We start from the raw sequence: 17,832 nt of genomic DNA on the forward strand, positions 1-17,832 counted from the left end.
ACCAGAAGCAGCGGCGGGGACAGATGAGGACGGGGAGCGGATGTGGCGTGCGTTTTCCAGGCTGGAGAGTTGCTCACTGCAGCTCTGGCCATGGAGCAGCCTCAGTGCAAGAGTCCGGGCCGTCGGAGGTGTCGGAAACATTGCGCCGCTGCCGTGAGAGTCTTTGTGCCAAATTCGACCACGTGACCGGCATGGATCAGGCTGTGGCTCGGTGCATCCTGGAGGATGCAGTGGTTGCTGGACGTAAGTACCAAGCACTGGGTAGAAACGGTGGAAGATAGTGGACTTCAAATGGGGGTGGTTGGAGAAAGCATCCTGCTTACCTGCTAGATTTTCACTTACTGAAACTGCAGGAAAAATGTTCCCGATGTTGGGGGAGTTCAGAACCAGAGGTCACAGTTTAAGAATAAAGGGTAGGCCAGTTAGGACTGAGATGAGGACAAACTTTCTTCACACAGAGAGTTGTGAATCTGTGGAATTCTCTGCCACAGAAGGCAGTGCAGGCCAATTCACTGGATGTTTTCAAGAGAGAGTTACATTTAGTTCTTGGGGTTAACAAAACCAAGGGATATGGGGGGAAAAAACAGGAAAGAGGTACTGATTTTAGATGAATAGCCATGACGGAGAACACTGCCAGATATGAGCGGGGAACTGAGGCCAGTTGTCCATGATGTCTGGATCCCAATGCTTAGCGCTTCATGTTTCGAAGTTGGCTAATGTTATTGATTTGTAATTTGCCTGATTTGTGATTAGTTGACAAAACCTTAATTTATCCATCCGGAACATCCAGGGGGATGGGATAAGTGTAATATTAAAATGACATGCAAGCTGTCTGTCACAACATACAGCCCCGTTAACCCATTCTTTCCTTCAGTTAAATGTTGGGAAGGTAGCAATATTGTCATTTGCCAGTCAACTATTATGTTTGGTTACCTCACTGACTATTTCTAAACGCCCCCCAATTCCTTTGCCAGGTTGAATAGAAATGTCCCTAATCTCGTTGTTTTATTAATTGAACACGTAGATGAACATCCTCAAGGCGTGTAATCAGATGGAAACGGATTCAGGTGAGATATTTAAGAGCTTGTTCAAAGAAGGGGCATATTTTAAAGGAGTGACAGAGATACTTGCAGGGGAATGTGTGAGGAGATTATTATTTGTCTTTAGTTTTAGCTTGAACCAGGAGACCTGAAGATTCAAAGTTTAATATAGTAATTGTGCTGATACTGACCCCAACCAACCATGTAATGAATATCATCCATTCCGGAGGTTTTACTTTTATGATGCCATTTAAACTTCACTTAGATTTCAATCACTTCAATGTAAAAGTAATTGGGAATGGAACAAAAATTTGCCATCGGTACATACTGTAATATAATAATGTATGCATGTTGGTAGGTGCAATCAAAACAAAGATCTTTTTATCATTGTTGTGTTATGAATACCACAGAAAATATGATGTACTCTCAACATCACATTTAATAGAATAATATCACTTAAATATATAGTTATTGAACTTTGCATTTCGGAAAAGTCCCAGCTGAGAGGAAGACAGCAAAATACTGAAAATATTGGGGGTGAAAATGACTTCAGGATAGTTTGTTAGGAAATGAAAGAAATGGTAACAGAATACTTATACAGCTGAGCGAGTATAATTTTATGGATGAGAAGTTGTGTTCAACCAATTGATGACTTCTTTGACAAAGTAACTAGCATGTTAGATAACAAGGAAGCCAATGGATGTAGCAAATTTTGTTATACATAATTTGGTCTGTGAAGTGACCCATAAATGATTATCGCATTAGATAAGCACGTGGACTTGAACGTAATAGTTTAAGTCCAGGAGGTCAGATATGAGGCTTTATGTGTGGGCCAGATATATTGTCAGTGCAGAGGGGCTAGGAGTAAGGCCAAGTGTGAATCCAGAGTCAAGGTCTGGAATAGTACTAGGTGTGCAGTCAAAGCTGGGACCAGGTGTAATGCTGGACTCAGGGTCAGGAATGAGAGAAGGTATGCAACTGGAGTCAGGGTCAGGAGTAGTACCAGGTGTGCAGTGAGACCCAGGTTGGTCAACATGGGCCAAGTGTTTGATTATAATCTGATTTCCACACATGAATATACTAAGATCATTCATGTGCTGCACGTGTTGATCAGAGCCTGGCTCTACTGTGGAATGTAATTAGGAATGTAATTTAGTCTAACCTTATTCATAGTTAATCCAATTTAAAGTATATATATTGCATTCAAGTGTAAGTTAAAAGACTCGCTACAGTATGCACCATATTGCACAATTTCAAGCTGAAAAATGCAAAAACTCCGTACCAATGGGTGGGGGACACCCTCCTCCCACACCCTTGATCCCTCCCCCCCCCCACCCACACCCTGGTCGCTAAGCTCCCTCGGGCGCTTGGTCTCTCACAATTTCTCACTCCCAACTCTCACCCAATGTTGGCAGCCCTGGTTTAAATGAAAGGTAGACACAAAATGCTGGAGTAACTAAGCGGTATAGGCAGCCATCTCTGGAGAGAAGGAATGGGTGATGTTTCGGGTCAAGACCCTTTTTGTGGGAGACGTACAGTATTTGTTTAAACTAATCACCCACTCTGATTGTGACGCTTATTGGACACTTGATGATAAATTCTGGATTATGATGATATAGAACTAATCTTGAAACAAATAAATTAGTACCTCGATAACTGAATTGACATTCAACGTCACATTTTTCCACCAGTATTGGATCACTGGATTCCGTTGTACAAGTTCTACTCTCAGTATCTCCAAATGAATCAGGCCAATTTCGTCCTTGACACTTGTCTTCATAAGCTGCACAAAAAGAGGAGTCACTATTTTAGAAAATGTTTTATGTTTTTGTTGTTAGTTATATATATCACTGATTTGATGAACATCAATGATCTGATAAGTAAATTTGTAGATGACAAAAAATGGAGGAGCTGTGGATAGTGAAAAAGGTTTTCAAAGGTTTACAGCAGGATATAGTTCAGCTGGATATTTGGGCAGAGAAATAACAAATGGAGTTTTGTCTGGTCAAGTGTGAGGTGACACATTTTGGGAGATCCAATGTAAGAGGAAAGTATAAGCAAGTGGCAGGACCTTTAGGGGCTTTGGTGTACAGAGGGATATTGGAGTGCAAGTATATTGCTGTCCAATGGTGGCAACACACATGGAGAGAGTAATAAAGAAGGTCACCATGCTTGCCTTCATCAGTCAGGGCAGTGAATATAAAAGTTGGGGAGTCAGGTGCAACCGTATAAAACAGGTTAAATCACATTTGGAGCATCATGTGCAGTCTTTTAAAAAAGATGATCCTGGTTTTAAAATGTTCAACCTGTGCAGAGCCTCACAATCTTCCACATGGTTTTTGATCTGACAGAAACTATTTCTAAGTTTGTTCACAAAATAAATATGAAGGGGATGGTGCATTTTGAGAAGGATCCCCAGTTTTAAGGCAATTCAGACAACTGAGTGAACGGTCATTTACATGGCCTTCCTGTTTGAATTCTTCCCGACTTTCTTTACATTCCTCACAAACCCTGTCTAATTTCAGCTTCTAAATATTACATATGCTTCCTTTTTTTTTGGACTAATTTTTCAACATCACTTATCATCTAAGGTTCCTGAACTTTGTCCCCTTCTCACGGGAACAGGTTGGTCCTGAATTCTGATCAGCTGGTCGTTAAAAAAATCCCTCATGTCAGATATGGACTTACCAAATGAGAGTTCAGTTTAGTTTAGAGATACAGCGTGGAAACAGGCCCTTCGGCCCACCAAGTCCGCACTATCCAGTAATTCCCTGAACATTGAGAGCTGCTCCCAATCTATTCTCCCTGGCTCTTGCTAATATTGCCATAATTTGCCCACCCCCAATTTAGCACATTGTCAAGATCCAGACTTATCCTTATCCATAACTAACATAAAACTTATGGAGTTGTAGTCAAAATGTAAATTGAAGATCCCAAAATGCCCTCCAACTGAAACTTCAATAATCTCGTTTCCCAATGTAAGGTCTAATATAGCCCCTCCTCTTGTTGGATTATCTACATTTGGTTCAAAGAAACCCTCTTGGATGCCCTTAATAAATTCTGCCCTGCCTCAGTCTCCTACACTCAGGGAGTTCTAGTCAATATTGGAAAATTAAAGTAATGCACTATGACAACCCTGTTGCTTTTAAGTCTTTCCATAATCTGCCTACATATCTATTCCATTAACAATTGGAAGGCCTATAGTGTAACCCCATCAAAATGCTAGTGCCTTTCTAGAATACTAGGTTGTCAGTCATGCCCCTCCAGGCTCAGTTCACTTGCCTTAATCATAATATTATTTGCATTAAAATAGCACACTTTAGTCCCATCATGTTCATTTGGACTGGCCCTGCCTGTCTTTACAATTAGATTCCTTTGCTCCATAGATGCTGCCTCACCCACTGAGTTTCTCCAGCATTTTTGTCTGGAGAAACTTTTGTCAATTCACATGGTAAATGTGGCTATGGAAAAAAGTCATGGAAGATCATTTAACACTGACTAGCATAATTTCTCTGAAGTTATAAAAAGCTTTGACTTTCTGAACAGAGCAGTGCCAATTTTATATTTATGTTACAAATTCAGTTATGTGCTTTGTGCTTTCTTTCACCATTAAGACTGAAAGACAAATAGGGTTGTCATAGTACAGGATTTTAATGTTCCCTATATAGACTGGGTCTGTCACGGTGCCAATGGCTTGGATGCGGTGGAATTTGTCAAATGTGTTCAGGGAAGTTTCCTCAGGCAATAGGTAAAGGGCCGTACAGGGAAAGGGCAAAACGTGATCTATCTTAGGATATTGGGTAGGGCAAGAGACTGAAGTATCCATGATACTGAAGCATCCCAGGGCGCGTGCTCAGGGCCTGTGCTGCGCAGCTGACAGACGTCTGGACTGACATCTTCAACCTGTCACTTGCCCAAGCAGTTGTCCCCACGTGCCTTAAAACCACCTCCATCGTGCCAGTGCCAAAACACTCCACTGCGGCAAGCCTCAACGACTTCCGCCCAGTTGCACTTACCCCCATCATCACCAAGTGCTTCGAGAGGCTGGTCCTGGCACACCTCAAAAGCTGCCTACCCCCCACACTGGATCCCTATCAGTTTGTCAACCGCAAGAACAGGAGTACGGAGGATGCCATCTCAACGGCACTTCACTCCGCCCTCTGCCACCTCGACAACAGAGACACTTATGCTGTTCATCGGTTACAGCTCAGCATTCAACACCATTATGCCATCAAAACTGATCACCAAACTCGGTAACCTGGGCATCGACCCCTCCCTCTGCAACTGGATACTGGACTTTCTAACCAACAGACCCCAGTCTGTTAGGTTAGACAAGCACACCTCTTCAACCCTCACCCTGAACACCGGCGTTCCACAGGGCTGTGTGCTGAGCCCCCTCCTCTACTCCCTCTTCACCTATGACTGCACACCTCTACATGGTACTAACACCATCATCAAGTATGCAGACGATACAACGGTGATTGGCCTCATCAGCAACAACGATGAGTTGGCCTACAGGGAGGAGGTCCAGCACTTAGCAGCATGGTGCGCTGACAACAACCTGGCCCTTAACTCCAAGAAGACCAAGGAGCTCATTGTAGACTTCAGGAAGTCCAGAGGCGGCACGCACACCCCCATCCACATTAACAGGATGGAGGTGGAACGTGTTTCTAGCTTCAGGTTCCTGGGAGTCAACATCTCCGATGACCTCTCTTGGACCGACAATACCTCAACTCTGGTCAAGAAGGCTCACCAGCGTCTCTTCTTCCTGAGGAGACTGAAGAAGGTCCATCTGTCTCCTCAGATCCTGGTGAACTTCTATCGCTGCACCATCGAGAGCATCCTTACCAACTGCATCACAGTATGGTATGGCAACTGTTCTGTCTCCGACCGGAAGGCATTGCAGAGGGTGGTGAAAATTGCCCAACGCATCACCGGTTCCTCGCTCCCCTCCATTGAGTCTGTCCAAAGCAAGCGTTGTCTGCGGAGGGCGCTCAGCATCGCCAAGGACTGCTCTCACCCCAACCATGGACTGTTTACCCTCCTACCATCCGGGAGGCACTACAGGTCTCTCCGTTGCCGAACCAGCAGGTCGAGGAACAGCTTCTTCCCGGCGGCTGTCACTCTACTCAACAACATACCTCGGTGACTGCCAATCACCACCCCCCGCCCGGACACTTATTATTATTTATTCAAATCATATGCTATGTCGCTCTTCCAGGGAGATGCTAAATGCATTTCGTTGTCTCTGTACTGTACACTGACAATGACAATTAAAATTGAATCTGAATCTGAATCTGAGTGAATGAGCCTTTTGGAATCAGCGACCATTGTTCTATTAGTTTTATAATAGTTAGAGACAGAGTGGGCCCACAAGTTACAATTCATTAGTTGGATAAAGCCAACTTTGATGGTACTAGACAGAACATTGCTAAAGTTGATTGGAGCAGATTGTTCGTTGGCAAAGGAACTTCCGGAAAGTGAGAAGCTTTTAAAAATGTGATGACAAGAGTTCACGACAAGCATGATCCAGTTTGTATGAAGGGCACGGCAGATGGGAGTAGGGAAGATTAGAAGACAAGAGGAAATGAGTCTCTGGTCAGAAAAAAGGAGGCATGGGAAAGGTATTGACAGCTGGGATCAAGTGCATCCTTGGAGTATTGGGTTCTGAGGAGCAGAAGGAAATGAGGAGGACAGAAAAGGGGCAGGAGGTAGTTCTGGCAGATAATATTAAGGAAAATTTAAAGACATTTTATAAGTATATGGAGGGAAAGAGGATAACTAGAGAGAGAATATGGCCCTTTAGAACCCAAATTGGTCTCCTCTGTGAGGAGCTGCAGGAGCTGGGTGAGGTCCTTAATGACATTTTTTTCTGTTTTTTTCCTCATGGAGAAGGACAAGAAGGGGAACTTGGGACAGTTAATGGAAATGTCATGAGGGCAGTCCAAATTATGGTTGAGGTGGTGCTGGAACCACCTAAGGCATATGAAAGTAGCATGATTTTAAACAGGAGATTTTAAACGTGTTTTAAGAATCAGATTGAGTTTTTTAAAGAAGTAACCAAAAAGATTGACAAAGGCAGTAACATTAGTAAGTTTGCAAATTATACTAAAGTGGGTGGTGTTGTAGAGAATGAAGATGGTTACAAAAAATTACAGCATAATTTTGATCAGCTGGGCTTGTGGATGGAGGAATGATTGATGGATATGGATGAGATCATACAGGGCAAGGTTAGCATGTTTGCAGATGATACAAAAGTGGGTGATTTTGCAGATAGTGCAGATAGTTGTGAAACATTGCAGCAGGATCTTGATCGATTGGCCAGGTGGGCTGAGGAATGGTTGATGGAATTTAATACAGAGAAATGTAGGGTTCTGGGGGGTGCTGTAGAGCAGCAGGATCTAGGATTGCAGGTCCATGGTTTCTTGAAGGTGGAGTCACAGGTGGATAGGGAGGTCAAAAAGGCGTTTCACACATTAGCCTTCATCAGTCAAGAGTATTGAGTATAGAAGTTGGAAGGCCATGTTGCACTTGTATAAGACATTGGTGAGACCACATTTAGAGTATTGTGTTCAGTTTTGGGCACCACATTATAGGAAAGATGATGTCAAGCTGGAAAGGGTACAGAGAAGATTTGCAAGGATGTTGCCTGGGGTAGAGGGTCTGAGCTATAGGGAGAGGTTGAGTAGGCTGGGACTCTAGGAGCACAGGAGGATGAGGAGCGATCTTATTGAGGTGTATAAAATCATGAGAGGAATAAATCTGTTGATGCACAGGGTATCTTGCCCAGAGTAGGTGAATCGAGGACCAGAGGTTATAGGTTTAAGGTGAAGGGGAAAAGATTGAATAGGAATCTGAGGGGTAACTTTATCACAGAATGGGTGGTGGGTGTATGGAACGAGCTGACAGAGGAGGTCGTTGAAGCAGGGACTATCCCAACATTTAAAAAATACTTAGACAATGATATGGACCAAACTCGGGCAGGTGGGACTAGTTAGTGTAGCTGAAACATATTAAGGCTATGTGGTGAAGTTGGGCCGAAGGGCCTGGTTCCACACTGTATCAAACCAAGGTAGGAGTTTCACCAAGAGTTGCAGGGCCCTGGAGAGTGGTACAGAGCAGAGGTATCGAGGAATGCAGGTACATAGTTCCATGAAAATTGTGTCAAGGTAGATGAGATGCCAAGAAGGCTTTGAGTGCATTGGCCTTGATAAGTCAGGATATTGCATATAGAATGTGTAGGAAAGAACTATAGACACTGCAGAGTCTGAAGAAGGTTCTCGACCCGAAACGTCATCCATTCCTTCTCTCCAGAGATGCTGCATGTCCCACTCAATTACCATATATATATAATCATATAACAATTACAGCACGCAAACAGGCCATCTCGACTTTTCTAGTCCGTGCCGAACATGTATTCTCCCCTAGTCCCATATACCTGCGCTCAGATCATAACCCTCCATTCCTTTCCCATCCATATAACTATCCAATTTATTTTTAAATGATAAAAACTAACCTGCCTCCACCACCTTCACTGGAAGCTCATTCCACACAGCCACCACTCCCTGAGTAAAGAAGTTCCCCCTCATGTTACCCCTAAACTTCTGTCCCTTAATTCTCAAGTCATGTCCCCTTGTTTGAATCTTCCCTACTCTCAGTGGGAAAAGCTTATCCACGTCTATCCCTCTCATCATTTTAAAGACCTCTATCAAGTCCCCCCTTAACCTTCTGCGCTCCAAAGAATAAAGCCCTAACTTGTTCAACCTTTCTCTGTAACTTAGTTGCTGAAACCCAGGCATTGAATTACTCAAGCATTTTGTGTCTATTGCGTATAGAAGTTGGGATATTATGTTACAGTTGTACAAAACATAGGCAGGCTGCACTTAGAAAATTGTATTCAGGTTTGGTAACCCTTCTACAGGATGGATGTTGGCAAGATGGAAAGAGTGCAGAAAAGATTTAAGAGGATATTGCCAGGACATGAGGGCCTGATCTATTTGAATGTTGGGCAGGCTAGAACTTTATTCTTTGGATTGCAGGAGGCTGAGGGGTGATCCTACAGAGGTGTATAGGATCAAGAGGGGAATCGATAGGGTGAATGGACAGAGTCTTTTACCCAGAGTAGGGGAAGTAAGATACAGAAGATATAAGTTTGTGAGATTTAATGGGAATCAACATTGACTCAAGGGTCCAAAAAGTTTATTACAAATGAGTTGGATTTTAGAAATAAGAATGTTTTCTTACGTTGGTGAGACCATATCTAGAGAACAGCACAGTTTTCTTTCCCTTACCTGAAAAACAATCAGGTAGCATTGGAGGTTGCCTGGAAAGAAATTCACCAGGCTAATAGATTACCTAAATAAGCTGGGTCCTTTTTTTTGGAGTTTAGTAGAATGATGAACTTACCGAAACATTAAACTTTGGGCACATGACAGTAGATATCAAGCTGTTTTCACTAGTGGGGTTATCTCAAATAAGAGAAGTTTCAATATGTGGCAGGCCATTTAAAGTCAGGATAGAACAAACTTCTCCAGGAGGGTAGTGAATCTCTGGAATTCTCCACCAAGGTGAATTGTCGTGGCTAGCTCATTTCAATTATTTAAAGTGGAGGTAGATATATTTTTGTAAGATTTTGGTGGATCCCCTTGTCTTCAGTCCCTGAGGATCCATTATTATTCAGAGGCAGGGCCAGTTTGGGAAGCCAGGTGGATTATTGCTATTATTTTTTTTGTTCTTCTTCTCGTGTTCCTGGCACTAGATCAGATATAGGTAAGCAAATCTCTTCCTGATTGCCTGCTACTGTCCTCCCTCAGCTTATGAATCAGTACTCCTGCATGCAGAGAAACATTTAGAAGACTTTGAAAGCAGCATGAGCAAATAATGTGCTCTGAGTAGGAGACTTCAATGTACATCAGAGAAATAGCTTGGCTATACCACTCAGATTATTGAGGTGACTTTGTTCAAACAAAGTATCCAGAGGGACTTAACAGGATAGATGTTGAGATGTTGAGATGTTGAGAGGCGGGTAGCAAACGTAACCCCACTTTTTAAGAAGGGAGGGAGAGAGAAAATGGGGAATTACAGACCAGTTAGTCTAACATCGGTAGTGGGGAAACTGTTAGAGTCAGTTATTAAAGATGGGATAGCAGCACATTTGGAAAGTGGTGAAATCATTGGACAAAGTCAGCATGGATTTACGAAAGGTAAATCATGTCTGACGAATCTTATAGAATTTTTCGAGGATGTAACTAGTAGCGTGGATAGGGGAGAACCAGTGGATGTGGTGTATCTGGACTTCCAGAAGGCTTTCGACAAGGTTCCACATAAGAGATTAATATACAAACTTAAAGCACACGGCATTGGGGGTTCAGTATTGATGTGGATAGAGAACTGGCTGGCAAACAGGAAGCAAAGAGTAGGAGTAAACGGGTCCTTTTCACAATGGCAGGCAGTGACTAGTGGGGTACCGCAAGGCTCAGTGCTGGGACCCCAGCTATTTACAATATATATTAATGATCTGGATGAGGGAATTAAAGGCAATATCTCCACGTTTGCGGATGACACTAAGCTGGGGGGCAGTGTTAGCTGTGAGGAGGATGCTAGGAGACTGCAAGGTGACTTGGATAGGCTGGGTGAGTGGGCACATGTTTGGCAGATGCAGTATAATGTGGATAAATGTGAGGTTATCCATTTTGGTGGCAAAAACGGGAAAGCAGACAATAATCTACAGATTAATAAACAGATAATAATCTAAATGGTGGCCGAATGGGAAAGGGGGAGATGCAGCGAGACCTGGGTGTCATGGTACACCAGTCATTGAAGGTAGGCATGCAGGTGCAGCAGGCAGTAAAGAAAGCAAATGGTATGTTAGCTTTCATTGCAAAAGGATTTGAGTATAGGAGCAAGGAGGTTCTACTGCAGTTGTACAGGGTCTTGGTGAGACCACACCTGGAGTATTGCGTACAGTTTTGGTCTCCAAATCTGAGGAAGGACATTATTGCCATAGAGGGAGTGCAGAGACGGTTCACCAGACTGATTCCTGGGATGTCAGGACTGTCTTATGAAGAAAGACTGGATAGACTTGGTTTATACTCTCTAGAATTTAGGAGATTGAGAGGGGATCTTATAGAAACTCACAAAAATTCTTAAGGGGTTGGACAGGCTAGATGCAGGTAGATTGTTCCCGATGTTAAGGAAGTCCAGGACAAGGGGTCACAGCTTAAGGATAAGGGGGAAATCCTTTAAAACCGAGATGAGAAGAACTTTTTTTCACACAGAGAGTGGTGAATCTCTGGAACTCTCTGCCACAGAGGGTAGTTGAGGCCAGTTCATTGGCTATATTTAAGAGGGAGTTAGATGTGGCCCTTGTGGCTAAGGGGATTAGGGGGTATGGAGAGAAGGCAGGTACGGGATACTGAGTTGGATGATCAGCCATGATCATATTGAATGGCGGTGCAGGCTCGAAGGGCCGAATGGCCTACTCCTGCACCTAATTTCTATGTTTCTATGTTTCTATGTTTTCACTAGTGGAAGAGAGTTGAATAAGGTGATATTGATACAAGAGGCTGCTCATTTAAAACAATTTTTTTCCCAGAGCGTAGTGAAAATCTGGAATTTTCTGCCCAGAGGATAAAAACAAAATCATTAAATGTATCTTTAAAAATCGAGAATTATAGGTTACGGGGAACTGGCAGAAAAGAGGAGTTGAGGCCAACATGGATAAGCCATGGTCATATTGAATGGCAGTTAAGATTGAGGAGCCTTGAGTGCCCTACTCTTGCTTTCTTGTGTAACCTCGTGGCCTGGCACTATCCCATTCTGCCATTACGATGAAACCAGAGGGTTGTCCCAATTTCAATTAACTGTGTCGACAGGCAAGCCTGGAGCAGCACCCAACCAATCAAAATATGAGATGCTGGCCTAATGAATCTACGACAGTGGAGATCATGCTAAAGCGATAAACAGTATTCATTAAACAGAACAAAGCAATTTAACAAACAATGGATGCCATCATAGCTCTGCAATCTTACCGCATATGGTTGTTCATGCGGCTGATAATTCAATTGCTAATAGGTTGAAACTCCAAGAATTATCTCTATTCTCTTCAGCCAATTGGATTTTGTCCATGAATCAAGAAACCACAGAGTCCTGGAGACCGCAAGGACAAGGTGACCAGACAATATTCCAGTTGTAATTTTTCAGACTTACACCTAAGAACTAGTTGCACCTCAAGCTGAGCTCCTCCACTTCAGTTACAAAACTATTATCTACCCAATAAAGTTTAAAAAGTGCCTAGGTCTGCTAGTTCACAAATTGTAGGACAAAACATTTAGCTGATTACTGCCCAATCTAGTCTACCCTCAATCATTGGTAATGGGATGAAAGATGTCAGGAACATTGCTATCAAGAGGCATTTACTCAACAATAACCTGCTCATCAATCCCAAGCTTAGATTTTCCTAGGTCACCAGACTCAGATCTCATTACAGCAGTGGTCCAAACATGGACAAGGAGCTGACTTTGACCAGGTGAAATCAATTGCATAATTGGGAAACAAACTCCAACGTATAGACATATATATGACACAAAGGATGATTAATATGATTGCTGAAGAGCAATCATCCAGCACCGGACATATCTGCAGGAGGTCCTCAGGGAATACATCATCCCGTTATCTTCTCATTCCATCACATGGTCAGAATTGGGCATGTTGAATAATACCTGCACAGTGAGCAATTTCATTTCAAACTCCTCAGCAAATAAAACAGTCCCTTCCTTCATACTGCAAATACAGGCAACATTCAATCATTATATAGGTGGCCACAAAGTTGACAGGAAATGTTTAGTTCCAATTAGTGTTCCTCAACTACTCTTGGCATTTAATAGCTTTACCATGGCCAAGCGCCTCTCAGCTAGCACGTCACCATTGACCAGAAACCCAACGTACATGTGATTATAAAAGGTTCAGAGGATGGATGCCCTACAGCAAGTGATTGACCTCTCAAATTATTTCCACAATCCTCAAAATGGGACTGAATAAACGCTCTCCGCCCGCCTAGATGAGCGTAGCTCCAACAACTCTCAAGAAGTTCAACATCATCAAGTACCTGGCTGCCAGCCTGCTAGACACACATCAACCATCCTAAGCAGCAGTGGATAATAGTGGTTAGAAACATAGAAATATAGGTGCAGGAGTAGGCCATTCAGCCCTTTGAGCCAGCACCACCATTCATGGCTGATCATCTGAAATCAGCACCTCGTTCCTGCTTTTTCCCCATATCCCTTGATTCCTTTAGCCCTAAGAGCTAAATCTAACTCTCACTTGAAATCATCCAGTGAATTGCCCTCCACTGCATTCTGCGGCAGAGAATTTCACAGATTCACAACTTTCTGGGTGAAAAAATGTTTACTCATCTCAGTCCTAAATGGTCTACCCCATATTCTTAAACTGTTACCCCCTGGTTCTGGACTCCCCCAACATCGGGAACATTTTTCCTGCATCTAGTCAAGTCAAGTCAAGTCAAGTTTATTTGTCACATACACATACGAGATGTGCAGTGAAATGAAAGTGGCAATGCTCGCGGACTTTTGTGCAAAAAGACAAACAACCAAACAAACTATAAACACAATCATAACACACATATACCTTTACATAATAAATAATGGAAGGAAAAACGTTCAGTAGAGTTAGTCCCTCGTGAGATAGGCGTTTACAGTCCGAATTGCCTCTGGGAAGAAACTCCTTCTCAACCTCTCTGTTCTCACCGCATGGCAACGGAGGCGTTTGCCTGACCATAGCAGCTGGAACAGTCCGTTGCAGGGGTGGAAGGGGTCTCTCATGATATTGTTGGCTCTGGAGTTGCACCTCCTGATGTATAGTTCCTGCAGGGGGACAAGTAAAGTTCCCATAGTGCGTTCGGCCGAACGCACTACTCTCTGCAGAGCCTTCTTGTCCTTGGCAGAGCAATTCCCAAACCAGATGGTAATGTTCCCGGACAAGATGCTTTCCACCGCCGCTGCGTAGAAGCACTGGAGGATCCTCGGAGACACTCTGAATTTCCTCAATTGCCTGAGGTGGTAAAGGCGCTGCCTTGCCTTACTCACGAGTGCTGAGGCGTGTGATGCCCATGTCATATCCTCGGAGATGTGGACTCCCAGATATTTAAAACAGTTCACTCTATCCACAGGATCCCCATTTATCCTCAATGGAGTGTACGTCCTCGGATGATGTGCCCTCCTAAAGTCCATGATCAGCTCCTTCGTTTTTCAGATGTTCAAGAGGAGGCTGTTGACCTGGCACCAGAGTGCTAGATCAGCCACCTCCTCCTGGTAGCCTGTCCATTAGAATTTTACCTGTTTCTATAAGATCTCCTGTCATCCTTCTAAATTCAGGTGAACACAAGCTCAGTCGACCCATTCTTTCATGATATGTCAGTACCGCCGTCCCGGGAATTAACCTGGTGCAGTGCAAATGCCACGTTGCAGTGCAAATGCACTGTAGTTATGTACTGTGACTGCTGCAACAGCACTTCACAAACCCATAACATTTCCCACCAAAAAGGATAAGGAAAACGGGTGTGTGGGAACACCACTACCTACAAATTCCCTTCCAAGCTATGGGAATATATTATTCCTCTGTCATTGCTGGACCCAAATCCTGGAGCTACCGACACAATAGCACCAGAAGGACTACTGCCAGGTCAAGAGGCCAGATCATAGTCACAATCTTAGGGTAAATAGAGATGGCTAATAAAAGCTGGTCGGACTAATGGTACCTTGATTATAGAACAAATAAATATCTATTTTCTAAGCTCAAAAGTGGATCAAGTACAACTGGAACTAACTACTGGAGGAGCATTCTTTAATTGTAATGATGGGCATCATTCAAACTTAAATGTACATTGAGAAGATGATGTCTATAATCAGACCATTTAAATAATGTTTATGTATATTTTCATACCCTTGTGCTGTTGGCAAGAAAAAACTGCAAGAGAGCCTGTGTTATTAAAAAGTAGTTCAACAATGAGCGGCAAATATACAGCAACAAACTATGACAAATACAGAGTATGTTTTATATTTTCTATACATTTAGACTTACATATTGTAACATTATGATGTTATAAATTTATCAAATGGTTAGTCATATGCAGTCTGAATTAACAAGGGATTCAAAACGGTTATTTACGTTATGAGTAAGGTCTGAATATAGGTGAGAAGATACGCACCTGTACAGGTTTCTGGACACAAGGCATCTGATGAACAGGGATCTGGGCATAAGACATCTGTTGAACAGGGATCTGGACATAAGACATCTGTTGAACAGGGATCTAGACATAAGGCATCTGATGAACATGGATCTAGACATACGACGTTTGATGAACATGGATCTAGACATACAATGTGTGATGGATATGGATCTAGACACAAGGCACCCGATGAACATCGATCTAGACATACGATGTTTGATGAACATGGATCTAGACATGCGACCTTTGATGGAAATGGATCTAGACATACATCGTTTGATGGAGTTGGATCTAGACAGTAGATGCCTGGTGAAGATTTTCGTCTAGATTCATGTGCTTCCTTCATCTGTCGTCTTTCTACAAAAGAGAATAATTTCTCAGCTGGATACAAAATATAGATGTGTCATTGCCAAATTCTTTCTCGACTAGAACGAGCTATCTGTACCTCTATATTATTATGCTTAACATATATCCTTGTGACAGAGAAGGCTGCTCTGGCATATAGAATTAGTGTCAGTTCTATGAACAATTTCATCAATTCCATTCCCTCATTTACTTCTCTGTAATCTGTTCTCTCTGCGAATTCCACAAGCACCACCTGATCCTCCCTCCAGCCGCCGACACCTACATTTTACAGCAGGCAATAATTAGCATATTTTTGGGATGTTAGAAGAAACCAGAGCACACTAGGGAAGCCTACAAACGCAGGATTGATTGCAAGTTGCTGGATCTATGAGATAGCTGCACGACCTGCAGTGCCAACCACATGTATAATAAGTGGATCACCAAAGGGCAGGCTTTTTTGATCACTGCATCAGTGTGAAGGGACCAGGTTAAGTTGCTGCTTATATAGATGTTGAGAAACATGAAGCTGTTTGCTAGCTCTAAAGCAGCTCTGATGATGACGGCAAGGTTGAGTTCAACCTCTTTTTACCCATGAGTCAACAACCAACTCTTTTGTAGTAAATCACAGTAACTCAGCAGGTCAGGCAGTATCTCTGGAGGACATTGACAGGCAACGTTTCAGGTTGGGAACCTTCTTCAGACTGATTGTAGTTGGGAGAAGAAAGTTGGAAAGGAGATGGAGAAACACAAAGCCCGGCAATTTTCCTCTGTTTTTACTACATGAAGAGGAGGGAAGTTGGGAAAGTTAGAGGGGATGTCTTGAGGACAGTCCGTATTACAGTCGAGGTAGTCCCAACACATTTAAAGGTAGATAAATCTATTGGGCCTGATCAAATATATCCAAGGATACTGTGGGTAGCGAGATAAGAAATTGCAGAAGCAGTGGCTGAGATATACGAATCATCATTTGTCACGGGTACGGTACTGGATGACGAGAGGGTGGCTAATGTTGTGCCTCTAATTAAGGAGGGCTGTGAAAGAGATTGTGGGAACAATAAGCTTAACAGAAAAGTTACTGGACAGGATTCTGGGAGATAAGATATACATGGATTTGCAAAGCCAGGGGTTTACTAGGGAAAGTCAGTATGGTTTTGTTTTGTGGGAGATCATACTTCCCAAATTTGATTGAGTTGTTTGAAAAAGTAACTCAGATTGATGATGGCAGAGCTGCAGATGTAGTCTACAAGGATTTTAGCAAAGCCTTTGGTAAGGTGCCATATGGAAGGCTACTCTGGAAGGAGAGAGTGCACAGGATCCAGGGAGAACTAGCTAACAGGGTAAAGAATTGACTTCATAGTAGGAAACAGAGGAACGTAGTGCAAGGTTGCTTATTGGTTTGTGACGTGGTGTTATCAGAGATTAGTGTTACGCCCCTTCACTATTTGTCATTTACAACAACAATTTAGATGAGAATGTTGAAGGTATGATTAATAAGTTTGCAGTGACACCAAAATAGATGTTATCATAGACTGTGAAGATGCTTCTCCAACAGTAACCTGGTGGTGAAAAGGTATTATCGCAAATGTTAGTTAATTCATCACCTGCTGTGAACTAAATATGACAATTGTTCAGAATTCAATATGATTATACAAATATGACTTAGTGCCCTCCATAATGTTTGGGACAAATACTCATCATTTATTTATTTGTTTGCCTCTATACTCCACTTCAGGTGCAGCAGGGGTTCACCTGCACCTCCTCCAACCTCATCTATTGCATCCACTGCTCTAGATGTCAGCTGGTCTACATCGGTGAGACCAAGCAGAGGCTTGGCGATCGCTTCGCTGAACACCTCCGCTCGGTTCGTAATAACCAACCTGATCTCCCGGTGGCTCAGCACTTCAACTCCCCCTCCCATTCCGAATCCGACCTTTCTGGCCTGGGCCTCCTCCATGGCCAGAGTGAGGACCACCATAAATTGGAAGAGCAGCATCTCATATATCACTTGGGCAGTTTGTACACCAGCGGTATGAACATTGACCTTTAATTTCAGGTAGTCCTTACTTTCCCCTCCCCTTCTCAGCTCCCCCTCAGCCCACTGGCCCCACCTCTTCCTTTCTTTTGCCTGCCCCCCCACCCTCACATCAGTCTGAAGAAGGGGTTTGACCCGAAAAGTTGCCTATTTCCTTCGCTCCATAGATG

The 17,832-nt window shown here is 43.1% G+C and overlaps 1 protein-coding gene across 10 annotated transcripts in view; it reads right to left on the minus strand.

Moving 5' to 3' along the window:
• The window catches only part of LOC129700943 (uncharacterized), a 130,218-nt gene that overhangs the window by 13,011 nt on the left and 99,375 nt on the right, over positions 1-17,832 (minus strand). For 8 of the 10 annotated variants that reach the window (XM_055641786.1, XM_055641787.1, XM_055641785.1 and 5 more), the window contains 2 exons: positions 15,265-15,642; positions 2,689-2,823 (listed from right to left, as the gene is read on the minus strand). In XM_055641786.1, the coding sequence (XP_055497761.1) occupies positions 2,689-2,823; positions 15,265-15,642 (513 nt within the window). The remainder of the gene's footprint in view (positions 1-2,688; positions 2,824-15,264; positions 15,643-17,832) is intronic. The other 2 variants (XM_055641795.1, XM_055641794.1) reach the window with 2 other exon arrangements.

This window comes from Leucoraja erinacea, chromosome 10 (assembly GCF_028641065.1).
Source record: "Leucoraja erinacea ecotype New England chromosome 10, Leri_hhj_1, whole genome shotgun sequence".
NCBI classification, from domain to species: domain Eukaryota; kingdom Metazoa; phylum Chordata; class Chondrichthyes; order Rajiformes; family Rajidae; genus Leucoraja; species Leucoraja erinaceus.